Below are 22577 nucleotides of genomic sequence, written 5' to 3' on the forward strand. Positions count from 1 at the left end.
TCTCAATATAGACCTATATATTTTTTTACCAGCTGCAAAGCTGGTCTTTAAAGAGAAGAGTGGCTGATGTTTTAGCATATTACTGTATTTGTCTATCATTAATGGTTTTGGTGAATTGATCCTTTTGGCTACATGGCATCTAGTCGACCTTTTGTTTATTTTCTTTACACAAATCTACTCTTTAAAATCCTCAGTGTTCATTTAACAGAGAGTGTACGAATAGAACCACATTGACCCCATAAAGGCCCAGTTGGTTCCATTCTATTAGACACACATTAAGGGTCCATTACTCGGACTCCCATTTGGTTCCCAAGCATCATTTAGCAGGGATCCCTGGACCCCAGCGTTGAGCGGCTAACAGCTGTACAAACATGATTTCCATCCCTTTTGCATGTAAACCGCTTCAAAGAATTTGTCCTTTCAGACTGGAATGAGATATATGCAATGATACAACACAGAGTATAGGAACACATTTTATTCCAATTTGAAACAGATAATTCTTTTGAGAAGGCTATGAAAATCATTGGAGTTTGAATGAGGTTCAGGCAACAGTGGTTGAAATGAAACATAGAAAAAGAGAAATATGGCTAAAACACTGTAAATCGATAACAATTAAGACCCTTTTTCAGGAGGGTGTTGAAGGAAAAAAACAGTATCTCACTACCACCTCCCTCCCCAGCCTGGCAAACACATGCAATTATGACACTTCTTTATAAACAGCAGTTCATCATTTAACTTAAATATAGAATAAACCGTCCTATTTTCATTATTTAATCACATACTTAGTGTTGTTTTAAAAACTGAACCATGAAATTCAAAGGTCCCCTATATGAGTTTTCACAACATTGGCACTTGTTAAGAGTCTGGCTCTGCAAATAAATGGGATTGGCACACTCATTGTACATAATTTACATTTGGTATACTTGGGGGGTGTGTGTGTGTGTGTGTGTGTGTGTGTGTTGCAACATTATGCAATTTATACACTACTACATGAAGTTTATTAAACCCATCTAAAAAAAAAAAAAGTCTATCATAGAGTGGTCCAAAATACAGGTGTTTAGGTAAGCCTTACAAAAGATTAGCAGATAGCTTTAATATCACTTCATCCATTCATCTCATCAAAATGGACCTCAAGCAGAAGCAATAAACCATTAAATGCACACACACACACACACAGTCACACACACGCGCGCGCGCACACACACCTCAAGCGTACCGAACCAACAAACGTGCTTGAACTAACATGTAAGTTGCATGAATGCAAGCAGTCTCATTGCTGTGGCGCAGTTTCAGTGCATTGACTCAGGGAGAAGAGAAGATTACACAGTCTGATCAAATAAAGGAGAACAGAGAAGCCGGCACCCCAGAACACACCACACTTTAATATTCATCCACTAATAAACCCACCCAATGACAAACTTTAATTAGTACCTTCAGTTTTCAAGTTCTTTAAATAAATACAGTAAAACTGACGTTTAATTAATTAACAAAGCTTCATTTTAGACCAAGGGAACTGTAATGCAAAAGTGAGTTTGTGCAACTCATAATAAACAGTGCTTCAGAGTGACCTGGTCAGAGTGACCTGGGTCAAATTGGCATTTAAAATAGAATTACCAGCTATGCTATGGCAGGGGTTCTCAACCCGTGGGTCGCGACCCCTCGGGGGGTCGCCAAATTATTTTAGGGGGTCCCCAAATTATTTAAAAAAAAAGAAAAAAGATTTATTTTTAAATTTTATTTTCACTTTTTTTCAAAAATAACAATGCTTAAAACACCAAAAGGGGTTCCCGCCCAAAATGGTTTAAGGTTATTGTAGCAGTCAATTTATATTGGGGGTCGGGAGGGGGCGGGGCGGGGGTCCCGAGACATTGCCAAAGCATTTCCGGGGGTCCCCGGCCAAAAACGTTGAGAACCCCTGTGCTATGGGACCGATTGATTTGTCTGGAACACCAGCATTAAATGGATTGTCTTTAAAGTAGAAACCAACAAGCAGACTTAATCAAACATTAATTCAAAGGAATTAATAATGGAGCCATGTCTGCTATTAAATCTATGACATGGCCATATCACTTAAGTTAATAGTGTATTCACCAAGCCATTACTGCTGTGCTGGTTCTAGTGCGAACAATATTTTCCAGCTTGTTTAGTGTCTGACAAGAGATACAAATCCAGTTTGATTACAATTAATCCAATAACAATCATATGTTGTATGTTCTTCATAGACATGTGTTTTCTACATTCACAACCCCTCACATAAATCTATTGGAACATAAACATGGAAAAAATGATTGCACCGTCATGAAATAGACAGCTGGCCACTTATTGAGGATCAGGAGTCCAGACAAATCCATGTAGCATAATTATGCAGAACACAACCCTTGCTATTACATCTTTGGCCCTTTAACACAGCCTAGGCCAAAAGAGGATGGACGGAGTGTGCTTTTGGAGATCACCAAGCATAACCCCCTTAATGCTGTCTTCATTACAAAAAGCAAGCTGCCACATTGGCTAAGAATTGTAGTACCATAATAATCATATCTTTAAACTTGCCTTCAACCTCAACTACTCCTGATAGAGCTTCTGATTGTTTTTATAAATTAAACGAAAGGCCTTCAAATAATACATACAATTGTAATAAACACCACTAGAGCACATCTTTAAACGGGATTTCAAAGTTGAAAGTCTGCTCACTTGTGGTGCTTTAGGAATGAAGTTATGTCTGCATGTTGCATCAAATTGTATTGTTCTATGGGGGTGTATGAAGTATCAGTCTGTCTTGCGTGTAACATTACATGAAAGGCCTTACAATGTTGTGTGAAAAAAACAATTATTCACCCTTTCCTACTACAGACTGCAAACAAAATACAGCAGCCAATGAAAATGGCTCATCAAAAGACCAGGCATTACAACACCTCTCAATATTGTTTTAACTGTTGAAACCCATGGCCCAGAGGTAGTTCCCACCTTCAATAAAAGATCTGTACAGTATGTTTACTTTATAATGGAGGTAACTAGATCTTTCAGTAAGCCAATAGCCCATGGTACACAATGTACATGCCAGCACAAAGGTACTGATAATATGACTGCATGAGCACATGTGATTCAAACTGTAAATAATGCTGTCTGCCAACACAATATTCATTGTAAACACGCATTCCGCTAAAACTGAACAGACTTCAAGAAATATTGACAAGCAAGCCTGCCTTCAATAGCCTTTGGCACCACCAAGATAAGGTATGCACATATGCAGAGTTCGTAAGCACCTATAAGAAACCCTCACACACACCCCTTTTGTCCAATACTGGCAGTACAGTGCTAGTATCAAACATGAGCACACTACCAAAGAAATTATACACTTCATATGTACAGACATAATATAGACAATGTAGTAAAAATCAAGCTGATCAGCGCAGAATTCATGGCGAGCAAAAATGGCTGCAGTGTGGTGACAACTAGGACATAATGTTGTACACCATCCTTGGGACCCACGCCCCTGACATTTAGCTGTTCACCTTTAAATATGAACAAACAAATGGGTGAACAAAGTGGACAAAGAAACCGCCAGAATTCCCCCCAGGAATGTTACAGGCTTCTGCGGACTGCAGCACTCTTCTCTCACTTAACCTGGGATCGTGGCTCTCAACAATTTACCAACACACTCCCACATACAGACTGCTATTCCCTGATCTATAGACCCCTCAATTGCACCTTATCACCCTATGTCATCTATAGAGTCCTTTCATTCTGTTAATGTTGCTAATAGTAGCCCTTGTAATGAAAAAGTTATGAAAACCCACCTGAATTACATAGTGAAGACAAAAATAGCCATCTCTTGACATTATTAGTCAGTTCTATGGAATCTTTAAGAACTATCAGGCAAAAGACAAAGATATGGGATTAGAACCAACAGCAAACGGTTACAAATTACAAAAAAATATTTAAGTACCACAGATTTGTTTTCATATTCCAATTTGCATAAAGCGTCAACCTGAAACGGAAACAAAATGTTTCCATTTTCAAGCATCTCAGAGCAGAACTGCAACAACTGAATATATTAAGTATTATTAAAAAGATAGAACACTTTTTTTTTTTTTTTTAACAGCAGTACAAAATCTCTTCCCATCTCCCAGCCGAAAATATTTTTTTCAAGCTGGGTCCAGGAAGAAATTGCCACTTATGTAGGTCTGGTCCAAAAATTAGATTAAAAAGTCTAACTAATTATTAATCAAATTCTTGCCAAATAAAGTGGTGAAATAAAGCCAATTAGACAGAAGCCAATCTGATGATGAAAACAAGCCTGTAACTTTAAGTTTACCTGGCAGCATGACAGCATAACTATTGCTCCATAGTATTGTTTTTGTAATCCTCACATTATGCAATCTTCCCTCACATAAAAAAATAATAAACATAAATCGAGGTGTGATTAAAATTGTGATTAACTTGGGTGACTGCTCGAAAAGAAACACGAATGGCATATCAGAGTTATATTATGCCACAATTAGTGATTTAATTTAACATCTTAAAAATAAATCAACAAGAGCTTATATTTAAACATTATGGCTCCGAGTGATAAATAACCACTTCCCAGAATGGATTTGCACACACATACAATTATGTGCACCAAGGGATGAGCTGGAAACTGGCAACTTCTTAATATTTTCAATCCAAAATACCGTACTTGTTTAAATTTGGCAAATCAATAGGGAATTATAAACAAGGACAAGACATATTAAACGAAACACAGAAATAGTGCTGCCATTTATTCATGTTTTGTTTCACCGTATATAAAAATAAGAAGTGAGGGAGCAGGAACACGGAAAGTAGTGTAAACCCTCGGTGCTTCTGAGAGGTTCCATTCTTTTTTTAATTATCAATCACCCCTCATGTTTTAAACCCCAAGAGTGGTAGGAGAAATAATGTTGATGAATAAACATTATTGGAGACTTTTCTCTTTCCAGCCCTCACCATTTGTGAGCAGCATGAACACTTCATTTACATTCAACAGTAGACTGATTCTTTTTTCGGGGGGGTAGATGTAGGGGGGGGGGGGGGGGGAGCCCAGGATACAGAACCGGTGCTGCAGTTCAGGGAGAGAGCTGCTCCATTTACGCTCATACCACCTGGCATTGCCTAAAATGCCCAACCTACTCTAAAACACCAGCACCAATGGTAGTGAAAGCCCTTGCTACTTTACTAGTGATGGTAAGCAAAGCAAAGGTTTTGGGCTGATAACTGGAGCCATGCAAGAAGCTTGTCAGCCACACAGGCATTGTCACACAGCTGCCCCACAGTAGATAATGTACCAACAGAGGGTTCTACAGAAGGTTCTACAGTGGCAAGGGAGGGCAGAAGGGCCTAAGTGTGGTGTGTGCGCGCGCGCGCGCGCGCGTGCGCGCGCGCGTGTGTGTGTGTGTGTGTGTGTGTGTGTGTCGCGGTCAAACAGAAAACTTTAAAGTACATAGAGATCTTCAAAAATGGGTGAATGCTAAGGAGCCAACATAGATGGAATTGGACAGATGAAACACTTTGAAACACGAGTGTGTGTTTTGAGTGCGTATGCAAGTGCGCACTGTCCTATAAGTAGGGGTTGATGCCCCTCCACCCCAACCCCCTCACTCCCTTTTGCTCCTTCAAACCAAGTTATATTCCTTGAGGTTGAGCTGAAGGATGGTGTCTTTGACAGCTGCAAAGACAAAGCGGATGTTCTCCGTGTCAGTGGCGCAGGTAAAGTGGGAGTAGATGATCTTGTCACTGTCTGGGTTCAGGTCCACAAACATCTTCAGGATGAACTCCCGTCCTGCTTGACCGTCACACTGGGGACCTGGGGACAAAGACCATACAGTGGTTACTTCAAAGTCATACCATTTACAGCGTAGTGCCGTTTGCAGTTTGCCATTTTCACCACAAGATGCCACTCTACTACAGCAAATCCTTCTCATGTCAGGCATTTAGGGTACCCAAGTTTGTTACAGCATCAGAAAAATGAATACACAAACAAGAAATGGGTATTTCTCTTTTGGGTGCCAAACGCAGTGGCCACTGTTTTCCAAATATTAACCAGCCAATCACAATCGTTTTTGAGTGAAAAATAATCCCCAAAACATGGTTGGTTACATGTCAAAGTGGTTGGCACAGTGTGAGAGAGATATACCTATATATTTGCCATAATTTGCCTGGTGGCTTAACATCCCACTCTATTTTACTGCTCAAATAAAATCAGATGGAAATAGTGATTATTTGCATCTACAGTAAGTTAGTTCTGCAACCAAACGGACATGGTTTCCAATGTTCTAGTGAAGAGAAGAATTACCGTCAAACTCTGGGAAGTAGTCGACCAGATGAGAGTACATGATCTTTTCCTCCAGCAGATCCTTTTTGTTAAGGAAGAGGATGACCGAGGAGTTCTGGAACCAGGGATATGTGATGATGGTTCTGAACAAAGCCTTACTCTCCTCCATACGGTTCTGCGAGGACATACAGAGAGATTAAACAGATAAGTTAACAATTTTACACAAGATATATTATAAATCCCAAATCAAAATAAACTAGAGAAGTGGTCTCAGATCTCCGCAAGGCCGGGTTGCCCAACCAGGGACCGTACATTTTGAAAGTCAGACAGTCAATATTGGAATGGAATGTGGAAAATCTGATAGATACATCTTGATCACAGGACTACAGAGATAATGTGTACTGTTGGGTGAGGTTTGGACAACATTTGTAGAAGTAGTAGCAAAATGTGTTTTGAAGAACATGGCATAAATGGCCGGGACCAATATGGGTAGTTGTGTCATGATCCAAGGAATTCAGGGAGAACTCATTTTTTGATTGTATGCCGTATGGTTCAAGACTAAATCACGAAGTGGGCTGTTATAGTGCCACCAGGAGGCCAATTTGAAAACATTTGGGCAGAGATTCTATCTTGGTCTACTCTACTGGGAGTGTGCATGCAATGTTCTATTTCATCCCTGCTGAACGCCAGAGGCAGCGCTTTAAGCACAGAATATTCCCTGGCTTTGCACATGTGCACTTTGAGTATTTGTACCAGCAATGTCACTTGTGACCCGGAAGAGACTATATATCTACTGGGGCTCATCAAGGGATCATTTCCGTTTTTCTTCTCACTTTGAGCTGCAATGAATTATTATGCAACCTACCTTATTATTAAAGGGATATTTAACTTACATTTTTGTGGTTATTTTATCGACTACTCAGGTGTTTGTGAACACTTCAAACCGTTTGCTCAATTCAATATTTAGATATTTTATATTAATTTTATCTTCATTTTACCTTCCTATACAAACCTATTGTAATTTCATACTTTTTTTCTTATTATCGCACAAATTTGTAACCCATTTTTCACCCAGTGCCAATTGCTCAAGCTGTAATCCTGGGCGCTACTCTCCCTTTGCCAACCTGGGGAGAGTCCTGAACTGAGCTCATCTTCTTTCAATGCACGAGGAGTGAGGATGTAGCGCGTGGAAGGAACACGTTATTCCAACCAGTTCCTTTCCCCTCCATCAGGCAGAGAACACACCCCCAGTGCCCACAGCGTCCCCAGCAGGAATGGAACCCGGGATCTTCGAGATGTGAGGCGACAGTGCTACCGACTGCGCCACTATGCCCCCCAAACTCCATCTTAACCATGAAAGATTTTTCACAAACCTTTTTTAATTTCTTTATTGTATTACATTTTTCTCATTTTCCCAAAAAAGATTTAAACCAAAATCATTGTTAAAATGAGTTTGAAGTTACAATGCGTTTGTATAGGAAGGTAGTGTGTCTGATAATATGAATATCAAATATCTAAATACTAAATCAAGCAGCTTAGAAACTGAGTAGACGATAAAATGACCCAATTTCTTATTTGAAATTTAATATCCCTGTAAGACCCTAGTAGTTCTGTGGCCGTAACAGTAGTAGTGAGTAGCGAGTGAGTGTTCTCCCTCCAGGAGTATTAGGCTGTATGGTTATCTTTGAAGTGGAGCTTAAATACAGCAGAGGCTCCGAGTTTATGACCCCTTGTGGTCATATGACCAAGTCAGAGTCAAGAGAGAGGCTGTTCTGAGAGATGAATGCATGCACAGGCTGATTACATTACCTATAATTCCATCTGTACAGTCAGAGGGGCCAGAGCTGACGGACAAAACCTCTCAGAGGCAAACGGGCCCTGTGTTGTGAGGGCATTTATCAATAGTATCACCAATAATCATCATCATCACGGGCTACTTATGGAATGGCTATTTCCATTACACCCCGAACGCCCGGGGTTATTTAATCCATTAAATCATAGCGCCCAGCGATTTATAGCAGCGGAGCACTTTTACAGACGGACCGGATGTTATCCCGGATGTGGCTGTAGCAGCTAGATGTAGCCTAAACACTCTAAAGGCGATCGACAACAACAGGAGGTATGATTAAATCTACCGCGACTAGCGACGGGACCGCGGTGGGCCATCTAACACATGATCTTTGCTTAGAATTATGATTTAGATCAAGAGTTAACATTTTAAGATTTTCGGTCTTGTCGGCTAAACTTTTTCGACGTCCCACTGTTGCGCAACATCGAGTGTTGCGCAACAGGCGCTCCCAGGCTGTGGAGCGATGCGATCGGTTTTGATATCAATAACCTCCGTCTTTTTGATCAATCTTCGTCCTGGGTGCTGGGCGTTACTAATTTAAAGGACGGTGAACTTCGTCCTGGGCTCTGGGCGTTACTAATTGAAAGGACGGTGAACTTCGTCCTGGGCGATCGGGGTGTTAATAGCCGTTTTGCAGGTGACTGTAGATTTGATCAATGCTGAGTTTACTTCCCCCAACATCTCCTTCACTTGATAACCTAATTGTCATGCACCCAACTCTCATCCACTGCTTCTCCACATTAACATCAGTTTTCTATGAAGGCGGTTAAACTAGTACCACCAAGGATAGCCACATCAGATCCTATGTTACTTTTCTTACTTGCATTGTTCATTGGTTAGTCTAACAGTGTTAAGATGGAAAAAATGTTCAGATAACGTATTTACCAGGAATTAATCAAATTACTGTAATACTGTGTATTACATATTATAAATGTGCATGATGGTAAAATGAAGTGACCATAAAAAAAAAAGAATACAAAAAAAGCAGATGATGCTCCAATTTCACGGAACAATCTACAACTCAGGCTAAAAATTAATGTCCCAATATCCAATTAAATAACCTTAAATCTCACTATGTAACTCTTTCACATCTTAGTTTTCTCTTGTGGTCTTATTTTGTTGTTTCTGTTTTTTATAGGGTTCAGGGTTCTTAGCGTCCTTATGATTCTTGATGACCATTTTTATGTACAGTATTTGATGTATTACCATGTGTTCTTGCTTACTGTAAATCGCTCTGGATTAAGATCATCTGCTAAATGCCTACATTGTATATCTGTATACGTCTTAACTGTTGATTGTTTTGTGAGTGTAATCTCGACAGAAGTGCAAATGAGGGTAAACCTCACCGTTTCCTTTCAAAATAAATGTTTCAATCAATATACTAAAAGGCTAAACTTCCCACAGCATGTGCTTCAATTCAATCCAAATTGCTGTTGACCAGTGGTGTAAAGTAACTAAGTAGATTTACTTTTTGAGGTACTCTGACTTTACTGGAGTATTTCAAATGTTCTGTACTTTTACTTCTACTCTACTACATGTCAGAAGCAAATATTGTACTTTTACGCCACTACATTTATTTGACAGCTTTAGTTACTTAGTTACTTTGTAGATTTTGATTATTACAAGACATACATGAACTACTTCAGCCCTATATATATATATACACATTTCAGCCGATCTACTTCCATTTGTATCAAAATATTTGTATACATTTGAAAGCTTGAAATATGGGACATTCTGCATAATGAGTACTTTTACTTTTGGTACTTTTAAGTACATTTTGAAGCCTATACTTTTGTACCTTTACTCAAGTACATTTTGAATTCTGGACTTTTAACTTGTAACGGAGTAGTTCTACATTGCAGTATTGATACTTTTACTTAAGTACTTAAGTACTTTTTTTCCACCACTGCTGTTGACTCGTGTTTGGTTAGACATACCAACAGTCCTAAAGTCATGAGTCCAACACACTACCCAAACCCTAACCCTCCACGTTTTAGTTTTAACCGGCAGTGCATGTCGGGAGCGACGGTGTTGTCGGACTAATGACTGTAGGACTGTTGATATGTCTAACCAACGTATGCACCGTGACTCACCTCGTTGTCATACTGTTGACTCACCTCGTTGTCTGACTCAACCAGGACCTGGTCATACTGTTGACTCACCTCGTTGTCTGCCTTGACCAGGACCTGGTCATACTGTTGACTCACCTTGTTGTCCGACTCGACCAGGACCTGGTCATACTGTTGACTCACCTCGTTGTCCGACTCGACCAGGACCTGGTCATACTGTTGACTCACCTCGTTGTCTGACTCGACCAGGACCTGGTCGTACTGTTGACTCACCTCGTTGTCTGACTAGACCAGGACCTGGTCGTACTGTTGACTCACCTCGTTGTCTGACTCGACCAGGACCTGGTCATACTGTTCACTCACCTCGTTGTCTGACTCGACCAGGACCTGGTCATACTGTTAACTCACCTTGTTGTCTGACTCGACCAGGACCTGGTCATACCGTTGACTCACCTCGTTGTCCGACTCGACCAGGACCTGGTCATACTGTTGACTCACCTCGTTGTCTGACTCGACCAGGACCTGGTCATACTGTTGACTCACCTCGTTGTCTGACTCGACCAGGACCTGGTCGTACTCGCTGAGCGCCACCAGGAACATGATGGACGTGACGTTCTCAAAGCAGTGAATCCACTTCCTCCTCTCTGACCTCTGACCCCCCACGTCCACCATCCTAATTTGTATTGGATGGAGATCGGGGACACCAGGCGCAGTGCAGCCATTAAGAACAAGGACACAGAACAAGCAAGGTTGGAGTTAGCTTCAAATCCCTCAGTCAGCTTTGTACGAGTCCCAATATGTCTTACAGTTGGGTGCCACTGACTTTGACCCTTTCCTTTTAGTTTCCTTTACATCACACACATTGCACATTCTATGTCCATGAATGCACCAATACTGTAGCTGGCTTTACTGGTCAAAGGGACATACTGGCCTGGAGGCAGCTTTTTAGATAGCTCTTTACTCCCCCTAGTGGACACCATGGCTTTATCGCGAGCACCACACAATTCCCACCAAATGAAATGGGTCAAAATGAATGGCAATTAACTGTATATCATTATTCAATTGTCTAAATGGTAAATTGAGCATCTAGAGGACTTGCATCACTATATTATATACAGAATATTCAAATGGAAGATAAGGAGCAATTACACATTGTTTCTTAATATTCAAATCGAGCACAAAATCTGCAGCGTGGATTAAAGACAGGAACAGAGGAAAAGTTAATTAAATGTCAATTTAACGACCCACTGAGCTCCGAGTTCAATTAACACTCAGGAATATGTGGCGTGTGGCAACTAAACAGGGCAAAGACAAAATGAAAGGAGGAAAGAAATGTGTGTGCGCAATGCGCTGCGCATGGAAAAAGAGCTCCATCCTTCACTCTCATTCTCAACTAAGTGGATGCAGGTGCGCCCAAAAAGCAAAGTCTGCAGCACATTGGTCTACTGAAACACAAGCTGAGCAAAAGACGAGGAGGACGGTAGACAGGAGGAAAAGCAGAGGATAGAAAATGAAAATATGAAGGGAAATGGAAAACAAGATTATTGGGGGGGGGGGGGGGGGGGGTGGGGGGGGTGCATGGTGATGAGCATAGACATAGAAAGGTAGACGGCCGGACGCCTCCTTAGGATCTGTGGCATCTGTATCTCGAGGGAAGGCAAGTTTCTGTGACGCACAAGGACGCTTGCCAAGCTTCCACGTGCGTCACAGAAGAGGACGTTCGGTAGGCCAATCAGGGGCAATGTAAACATTTTCTCATGCCAATAAAGCTCCTTTGAATTGAAAGGTTATGGAAAAAACACACTGTGATTGGCCAGTAGTCACTTTGAGTGGCCTTCCGCACTGCCGCCTTCCCTGCGATCATACAAGTCGCTCCAATGAACTGCAGCGGCCAATAAAGGTATCTAGGTTTTTATAACTATGGTGATGAGATTAGGAAAGGCAATGAGGGTACTGAGGGACGAATGTGGGAGACGGGCAAGAGATGCAGTTGAGCCCCCCACAGAATAGAGTCTGACTGATTCACAATGTCGCTTGGGGATTAGGTGCGTCACTCAACAGAAAGGTGGAGCGAGCCAGTGACTGTGTGCTTGGAGGTGGGGGAGGGGTTTGATAAATGGGGTCCTCCGCGAGAGTCTTCCTAAAATAAAACTCTCACGTCACGACCTCCTTTTCTTCCAGAAGGGATGAGTGTCCTACTTATAACGATAAGCTCTCCTATAGTCTATAGAGGAGAAATGGCATTTTCTACTACTTCAATAAGGCAATTAAAAACAGTCAGAACGACTCAAGGCCCTTTCAAACGGACAGCGATTAACGAGCCTAGTAATTATTTTTCAATGTTCCGTTTCTGTTCTGTACTCGCGGAGAAGTGTCGACAAACGCAAGCGTATTTATGTGGGCGCGGTCACCGCGAAATTGTTGTGCGCATGCTCGTTTCGTGCACACACCCGCGACTGACCAGACCTGGATTCTGTTGAGCTTTTTTTTTATGCCTGCGTTGTCGCGCCCCTCATGAGCAGACCTCGAGCAGACCTGTCGTTAATGCAGGCGACAACATCTGCGTTAATAGATGCCCGTCTGAAAGTACCTTAATGGAGATATCTTGCCAATGAAAAGCTGCCTTGTTGACGCTGGCATCTCATCGCAACCAGCACTCTGCAGCAGAGAGCGCTCGTATCATGTGCTGTGATACCGTATCTTACTATTACAGCTGGTTGCAGGGAAACCCTTCCCCTTGTATCAAGGCTCATCCTAAATTCACATTCTCACATACTGTTAATATTCAATGGAATATACACTCAGAAACAGAGGAGGTGGTACCTCTTTCCACATTATGTGTAAAGTTGTTTATATCAACCTATAGGACCATCTCTCTCCTTTATAACTTAACGTGGTGTTAATTTTTACATTGCATACGTATTTATAACTGTACCGTATACGTATGTATAAGTGTTACTTGAATACAACCGATGACACAAACAGTGAGTCACCAGCAGCAGAGCCCATCAGTACAGGGGGTCCTCTTCAGTCCATCCTCCTAGTTAGTGGCTATTTCTAATCTTACCAAGCGTAGGAGGGGGCTGACACGATGGCTTCCAATCTACCCGCGCTCTTTTGTAATCGTTCTCATTACCTGGCTTCCTCTCGGTTTCCTGCTCCTCTCTCTTTCCAGGGGAGGAGGAGGAGAGATCAAGCGGCGCTGCCTTGTGTGCTGGTGACCATTCCACAGTCTCTCCCTGGGCAAAGTCCAGGGGGATGATTGCCGCAGGCTACACATAACATTTGTCAGGCTGGTTACATCACCGATGCAGCCTGGGACTACTGTGGATTTACAATCCAAATTTCTTGGCACACAGCTCGGAAACCTGCCCAAGTGGTTGTTGCCGATCTCAGAACAGAGCCACTGTGCTACCAACGCATAAATGCTAGCCTGAAAGAACCCTATGCTTTTCTGGGCATAGAGGGGCGGATCAAACTGACGCTGGAAACGGACGTCGGTTCCCTATTGGTTCACCAACCTATGAACCCGCCTCTCTTCTCCTCCCCAGTAGGACACAGCGGAGAACACTGACGTCACCAAATTTGGAGCGACGCCCTTCTGCACCGTTATTGGTTAGCGAAATACAAGGTTCACTCCCACTCAGTAGCTGAAGACAACAGCAGATGGGCAGACATATGTGGAGACAGTGGTTAGTCAGAGTAGTGTGGTACTTCCTCTACCTGAAAATGATGCTTTGCAAGTCGAAAGGGTACTCTATGATCCCAGTGGTTGGGATTCGAACCCTAAGAACGTCTTGCTGGGTTGGTAGATAGGACGGTTCGGCGATACGATCCAGAGCACTTAGATAGCTAGAGGGAAAGGAAGAACAACAAGAGAGAAGACAGAGAGGAGGAGAAAAGTGAAGCATGGCAGCCGATATACCCAATCCAAAAAAGGAAAAGTGCAGTGCAGTCCAGAACCAGAAGTAACAAGAAACATCCCCAAGAGTTATGGCGGTGGGGGGCATTTCCTTTGGTCCCCACACCTCATGAGCTCCCACAACCCCACTTTCTCAGAAACGATGCATCATCCTTGATGGCAGTTCTCAAAGACCAAACTCATTTAAAGTGTACTCTCTCAGCTCCATAATTAAAGTGCACAAAATGATGATTTAGAAATAAAATGAAATAAAAATCTTAGGTAGGGAAGTGATAATTTGGGCGGGGTTGAAGCAATATTTTGTTAAAAGGTTAAATCAAAGGTGTATTAAATGACAATCCTGGGACATGTTAAATAGCGGATTTTACTTCCTGACTCAGCGTTTTCAGGGCCAAAAGCCCTTTCAATATAAGGGCTCCTCCGTCGCCATCCAACTCCTCGCAACCAGGGCGAGGACAGTTGCAGGGCGACCCATTGGTCTGGTTTCAACCAGTTGAATCACTTCAACGTGGGTCGACGTGCAACAGGACATATCACACCGCTGGGACAAACGCTAAAACCGTCTCGTCCCGTCTCGACCCTTTGGTGTGGTTTGGGCTTAAGAGAGCTTGCCATCAGGGATGTGTGAGAGCGATGGTGCCGAGCTGGGCTGTGCAGCAGTGGAACAGAATGAACATTGGCGGCATCGGCGGCTTCTAAATGGCTGGTTACTCTACCACAACCAGAGAGACAGCAGCGGGCGGCATCTGCCATCATCAGTACCTGAAGATAACATTCTCCAGGTCAAATGGGTACTCAATGATGCCGGTGGTGGGCACTCGAACCCGCAGCACGTCCTGCTGAGTGGGTGTGTATCCGGGCGACGCTATTCTCTCTAAATCGCTAAGGTAACTGTGAAATGAAGTGGGATGAACATGTGACTAAAGACACACACACGTGTGCACAATCTCAACACTGTGAGGTCACACAGACACACATAGACACGCACGCACGCACGCACGCACGCACGCACGCACGCACGCACGCACGCACGCACGCACGCACACACACACATTTTTCCCAATACAAGTAAAACTGTATGTAGATGTAATATCTTACACTGACAGATTAAATTGAACAAATACACTATAAACACATTTAGAGGTGCCCTCGACCAGGGTGAAATATTCAACTCTGGGCAAATTCAACCCTGTTTGGGGCAAGAATGTATCATTTCAAGTAAGGTGACAAGGTCCGACCAAGACCTTTAATGTTAAACTCTTGTGACAAAGATATGTAATTGAGGTATGACAATGAATTTACTGTTTAACAATTAACTGTACTGTCCAGGGAACATGAATAGTAAACATTACTATGAATGTAATCATTACAAATGTGCTATAGCTATAAATGCAAAAAGCCTATTACCCCAAGCCTATTTGGCAGACAAAAAAGTTCCCATATCAGATGCCAATGTATCCGATAGCCAATAATATTTAGGGCAATATTGGCTAATGAAATCATCTGATCGGTATTGTTGTACACTACTTTCATCCTGGGCCGAAAGTGCTCGACTCGTGGTAATTAAGAACGTAGTTGGAAACAACAGGGTTGAGCTAGCCTTATAGCTTCCATAACAACAGGGTTGAGCTAGCCTTATAGCTTCCATAACTTAAGAATTAAACTAGCCAGGCAGCCGTAGCCTGGCATGGTCAGACTAATATCACAGCGTAGAATGATAATCGTCTGGAACTTCGGTATGGAGATTTATTTCAAAAGGGGCGGTTAAACAGATTCCAACATCACAGCAAAAAAGTCTCACTTTGAATAGTGGGCTCTGATTGGTCACCCACAACTCTGGGGTGAGCGAATTGTAATTCAAACTGAGGAGCGCCAGACCAATCTCCCCAGGGATTTATTGTTTCTCTGTGGCAGATTCGTCTGGTTTCCAGGCTAAGGCAGCCACCTCCCCAGCTACAGTACTTGCCAAGAGTTGCTTTAGCTGAATACAAATGTACAGAGATTTGTTTTGATGGTGAAATTGGTCAAGCAATTAACATTTAGGGAAGAGAAAGTATATAGAAGAGAAAATGGAACAACACGGAACATGGTGTTCTCTCAGTGATCACGTTTTACATCGACCATGGTTACTTTCTATGCCAGCTAGCATTAGCATTCATGACGGTAAGCTGTGCCGCCGTCCGCGTTCACTTTAAGATAATTATTTTGCCCGCCCCCCCCCCCCCACCCCGCACACAATGTTCTTTTCGTATTGAGCAATGTGCCCTCAAGTGTTCTGTTGTTAAGGTATAGTTTTCCCCTTGGGACTTGCTGCTGTTTTTCTACAGCTCTTGTTCTGGAGTCGAGAAGTTTTGCTCCAAATGCGTGTGTCCATTTATTATTTGATTCTAACAAAAAATGTAAAGCGTGGAAATGCCAGTCCAACCAGAGTTGAATGCCAAAACAATATGTATTATGTACTGTATGTGAAATGAATATGAAATGGGGTTGACCACAGTGGAGATGATCAAGTATGAAATGGGGTTGACCACAGTGGAGATGAGTATGAAATGGGGTTGACCACAGTGGAGATGATCAAGTATGAAATGGGGTTGACCACAGTGGAGATGATCAAGTATGAAATGGGGTTGACCACAGTGGAGATGATCAAGTATGAAATGGGGTTGACCACAGTGGAGATGAGTATTAAATGGGGTTGACCACAGTGGAGATGAGTATTAAATGGGGTTGACCACAGTGGAGATGATCAAGTATGAAATGGGGTTGACCACAGTGGAGATGAGTATGAAATGGGGTTGATCACAGTGGAGATGAGTATGAAATGGGGTTGACCACAGTGGAGATGATCAAGTATGAAATGGGGTTGACCACAGTGGAGATGAGTATGAAATGGGGTTGACCACAGTGGAGATGATCAAGTATGAAATGGGGTTGACCACAGTGGAGATGATCAAGTATGAAATGGGGTTGACCACAGTGGAGATGATCAAGTATGAAATGGGGTTGACCACAGTGGAGATGAGTATTAAATGGGGTTGACCACAGTGGAGATGATCAAGTATGAAATGGGGTTGACCACAGTGGAGAGGAGTATGAAATGGGGTTGACCACAGTGGAGATGATCAAGTATGAAATGGGGTTGACCACAGTGGAGATGATCAAGTATGAAATGGGGTTGACCACAGTGGAGATGATCAAGTATGAAATGGGGTTGACCACAGTGGAGATGATCAAGTATGAAATGGGGTTGACCACAGTGGAGATGATCAAGTATGAAATGGGGTTGACCACAGTGGAGATGATCAAGTATAAAATGGGGTTGACCACAGTGGAGATGATCAAGTATGAAATGGGGTTGACCACAGTGGAGATGATCAAGTATAAAATGGGGTTGACCACAGTGGAGATGATCAAGTATGAAATGGGGTTGACCACAGTGGAGATGATCAAGTATGAAATGGGGTTGACCACAGTGGAGATGATCAAGTATGAAATGGGGTTGACCACAGTGGAGATGATCAAGTATGAAATGGGGTTGACCACAGTGGAGATGATCAAGTATGAAATGGGGTTGACCACAGTGGAGATGATCAAGTATGAAATGGGGTTGACCACAGTGGAGATGAGTATGAAATGGGGTTGACCACAGTGGAGATGATCAAGTATAAAATGGGGTTGACCACAGTGGAGATGATCAAGTATGAAATGGGGTTGACCACAGTGGAGATGATCAAGTATAAAATGGGGTTGACCACAGTGGAGATGATCAAGTATGAAATGGGGTTGACCACAGTGGAGATGATCAAGTATGAAATGGGGTTGACCACAGTGGAGATGATCAAGTATGAAGTGGGGTTGACCACAGTGGAGATGATCAAGTATGAAATGGGGTTGACCACAGTGGAGATGATCAAGTATGAAATGGGGTTGACCACAGTGGAGATGATCAAGTATGAAATGGGGTTGACCACAGTGGAGATGATCAAGTATGAAATGGGGTTGACCACAGTGGAGATGATCAAGTATGAAATGGGGTGCGACCACAGTGGAGACGAGTATGAAATGGGGTTGACCACAGTGGAGATGATCAAGTATGAAATGGGGTTGACCACAGTGGAGATGAGTATGAAATGGGGTTGACCACAGTGGAGATGATCAAGTATGAAATGGGGTTGACCACAGTGGAGATGATCAAGTATGAAATGGGGTTGACCACAGTGGAAATGATCAAGTATGAAATGGGGTTGACCACAGTGGAGATGATCAAGTATGAAATGGGGTTGACCACAGTGGAGATGATCAAGTATGAAATGGGGTTGACCACAGTGGAGATGATCAAGTATGAAATGGGGTTGACCACAGTGGAGATGATCAAGTATGAAATGGGGTTGACCACAGTGGAGATGATGTGCAAAAGTGCATTAATGACAGACCACTGGGTACCAAATGCAACTTTGTATCAGCACAATACCATCTGTGGGACATCAGCTCCTCAGTCAACTATATTAGACTGGATTAATGAAAAGTGGAATTAGTTCTGATATAATTAGCATTCGTTAATAAGCCTGTCTACATTTCCTCCTCCTATTCCCTCTGCTATTACTCCTCTGTGGCAGTGTGTGTGAGTGTGTGAGAGAGTGTGCGAGTGCGGTGTGGTGTGGTGTGGTGTGCGTGCGTGCGTGCGTGCGTGCGTGCGTGCGTGCGTGCGTGCGTGATTAACAGATATATCAGAATGCCTTTTGTTTTGTATGCTACAGTATGTTGATCAATTGAATCCCGGGACCTTTTTGTTATCCTTTTAGCTCTAATGTCTTACTGCACCACGTGCCGTTAACAACTCTGACTAATAAAGTATGCAATCAATCAGAAACAGTGATTCATGATGATATAAAATAAAAACAGAGTAGTCCCAGATAATACTGTACTGTATACGTACTATTTGGTGGAGTCTGACAGCTGGTACTCCCTCCTGCGGTCATAGGCCTCCTGGATGCCAGGGTCAGTCCACAGCTTCTTTATTGCACCGATGTAAGGCTGCTCAAACGACGACACCTGCTCCACGTCCACCTCACGCACCACCAGCGCGTTATTCTGAAGGTGTGGAGCAAAGGGAAAAGGTCAGCTTTGTAGACTCAAAGTATGCTAGTCAAATCAGGTCAGATATATTTTTGAGTGGTGCAACCACTCCAAGGAACAGCAATGTCCCTATGTGACTATGTCCCAATGTTTAGAGTACCAGTAGGGGCGCTGTTGTGCTAGAAACAGAGAGAGAGAGAGATAGTGTTGCACTGTCTCTCTGAGAGAGAGAGAGAGAGAGAGAGAGAGAGAGAGAGAGAGAGAGAGAGAGGTGTCTGCTAAATGCTAATTCCCCCACACAGTAACTCTGTCATTTCTCGACCGTTTCAGACACGGGGCGGCTCGCCGGAACCGGGCTGGCACCCTGGGCGCGTTCATGTGGGTCTGGAAGTTCCGGGGCCCCCACATGGAGTTGCACCACTCAGTTCACACGGGTGTGATTTTTAAAGCACATTCAACAAACAGGTTTGTCGAGTGCCTTATACAGCAAACAAAAAGACAAATATAAAAAGATCACACAGGCACAATCGTTTGTTTCGTTCGTTCGCATAGTAGAACTACACAGGCAATTTGGACATCAGCCAAGAAGTGGTATCATCATCCAGTTCAATGAGTTCGTCATCCAGTTAAATTACTCCATGTGGTGATTTCAAGGTTGGGCATTCATCGATGATGTGTTCAACAGTCTGTTGATTTCTGCATTCACAGAGTGAACAGTGGCCTCCAATCATATGCAGTTAGAGTTCCGTCTTAGCTACTCCAGAGCGAAGTCTACAGGCTAAATGAAATATACAATGCTTTAGCTAAACCACTAAGCTTATTTTCAACATTTTACTATGTCATTAATATACCTTAGAGTTGTGTGGAACTAATAACAACAAGTCCCAGAACTGGAGGTCTGAAAAGAAAATAAGTAACATTATGAAGTACATCTTTGTGATGTCACTGAGATGTACTTCATGATGTTACTGATTTTTTTCAGCCCTCCAGTTCTAGGCAACACAGAATAGGGTGACTTTCAACAACTCTAAGGTATATTAAAAAGGGACGTTATCTGCCAGCTACATACATGTTCGTACTCCGACCTAAGGTATACTCCGACTCCGTGTATGTAATGGTTGAGCCCCACGGCAGCTTTTGGCATTGATCCGGTTGCTATGGCAACACCCGTCACTTCCAGCAATGGGACGTAAAAGTATGATCACCGTCTACCTCGGTTACAGGATTTACAGGTTACAGGACCTCCATAAATCGGAATTTTGGAGAGCTGTCTTTGGTGGATCTTCTGCCATCCAAAGTTTGGATCAAATTTGTGACTTTATACCGCGTTCCTCCCGACATGTAAACACTTCTGACGACAGGTAAGCAGTGTGTTCTTGCGCCGATGTTAGCAGAGTGTGTGTGGGTGTGTGTGTGGGGTGGGGGGGGCCGGCAAAATAATGATCTTAAAGTGAACGCGGACGGTGGCACAGCTTACCGTCATAAATGCTAATGCTAGCTGGCATAGAAAGTAACCATGGTCAATGTTCAAGATTCACGTGAACTTCAGATGGGGTTACTTACTGCCATCACCACACACTGGAAAAATAGTTATGAGCTTCAGGCCAATTGGACGCTCAGATTGCTGGCCTAGTCAACAACGGCAGTGAGGAAGTTCCAACTAGGGTGGATGAGCATTGATCAGTTGGCCGAGAGGCGCTGCGTTAATGAAGTTAACTACAGTTCAACAGAGATTCACTGGCAAAGGTGGGAGCTCATTTTATTTTCATATTCTGCTGTTGTTAAATTAAACTATGTCCTCCAGCAAGATGAATGCCTCACAATCACATAGCCAGATAGACAGAGGCATACAGTCATAACAGAGGCATAGAGACAGACTGGTATCATCACTGACCACAGGGGCATAGAGACAGACTGGTATCAACACTGACCACAGGGCCAGAGGCATAGAGACAGACTGGTATAATCACTGACCACAGAGGCATAGAGACAGACTGGTATCATCACTGACCACAGAGGCATAGAGACAGACTGGTATCATCACTGACCACAGGGCCAGAGGCATAGAGACAGACTGGTATCATCACTGACCACAGGGCCAGAGGCATAGAGACAGACTGGTATCATCACTGACCACAGGGCCAGAGGCATAGAGACAGACTGGTATCATCACTGACCACAGGGCCAGAGGCATAGAGACAGACTGGTATCATCACTGACCACAGGGCCAGAGGCATAGAGACAGGCTGGTATCATCACTGACCACAGGGCCAGAGGCATAGAGACAGACTGGTATAATCACTGACCACAGGGGCATAGAGACAGACTGGTATCATCACTGACCACAGGGGCATAGAGACAGACTGGTATCAACACTGACCACAGGGCCAGAGGCATAGAGACAGACTGGTATAATCACTGACCACAGGGCCAGAGGCATAGAGACAGACTGGTATAATCACTGACCACAGGGGCATAGAGACAGACTGGTATCATCACTGACCACAGAGGCATAGAGACAGACTGGTATAATCACTGACCACAGGGCCAGAGGCATAGAGACAGACTGGTATCATCACTGACCACAGAGGCATAGAGACAGACTGGTATAATCACTGACCACAGGGGCATAGAGACAGACTGGTATAATCACTGACCACAGGGGCAGAGGCATAGAGACAGACTGGTATCATCACTGACCACAGGGCCAGAGGCATAGAGACAGACTGGTATCATCACTGACCACAGGGCCAGAGGCATAGAGACAGACTGGTATCATCACTGACCACAGGGCCAGAGGCATAGAGACAGACTGGTATAATCACTGACCACAGGGGCATAGAGACAGACTGGTATCATCACTGACCACAGGGGCATAGAGACAGACTGGTATCATCACTGACCACAGGGGCATAGAGACAGACTGGTATCATCACTGACCACAGGGCCAGAGGCATAGAGACAGACTGGTATCATCACTGACCACAGGGCCAGAGGCATAGAGACAGACTGGTATCATCACTGACCACAGGGCCAGAGGCATAGAGACAGACTGGTATCATCACTGACCACAGGGCCAGAGGCATAGAGACAGGCTGGTATCATCACTGACCACAGGGCCAGAGGCATAGAGACAGACTGGTATAATCACTGACCACAGGGGCATAGAGACAGACTGGTATCATCACTGACCACAGGGGCATAGAGACAGACTGGTATCAACACTGACCACAGGGCCAGAGGCATAGAGACAGACTGGTATCATCACTGACCACAGGGGCATAGAGACAGACTGGTATCATCACTGACCACAGGGGCATAGAGACAGACTGGTATCATCACTGACCACAGGGGCATAGAGACAGACTG

The 22577-nt window shown here is 43.5% G+C and overlaps 1 protein-coding gene across 3 annotated transcripts in view; it reads right to left on the minus strand.

Moving 5' to 3' along the window:
- Positions 1-460: 460 nt before the first annotated feature.
- The window catches only part of LOC306926951 (guanine nucleotide-binding protein subunit alpha-11), a 49788-nt gene continuing 27671 nt past the window's right edge, over positions 461-22577 (minus strand). The window contains exons 3-8 of one of the 3 annotated variants that reach the window (XM_079506481.1): positions 19069-19223; positions 14895-15023; positions 13934-14062; positions 10754-10883; positions 6311-6464; positions 461-5821 (exon numbers count right to left, since the gene is read on the minus strand). In XM_079506481.1, coding sequence (XP_079362607.1) covers positions 5631-5821; positions 6311-6464; positions 10754-10883; positions 13934-14062; positions 14895-15023; positions 19069-19223 — 888 coding nt within the window. In that variant the 3' untranslated portion in view covers positions 461-5630. The remainder of the gene's footprint in view (positions 5822-6310; positions 6465-10753; positions 10884-13933; positions 14063-14894; positions 15024-19068; positions 19224-22577) is intronic. The other 2 variants (XM_079506483.1, XM_079506482.1) reach the window with 2 other exon arrangements.

This window comes from Electrona antarctica (assembly GCF_951216825.1).
Source record: "Electrona antarctica genome assembly, chromosome: 7".
Classification (NCBI taxonomy): domain Eukaryota; kingdom Metazoa; phylum Chordata; class Actinopteri; order Myctophiformes; family Myctophidae; genus Electrona; species Electrona antarctica.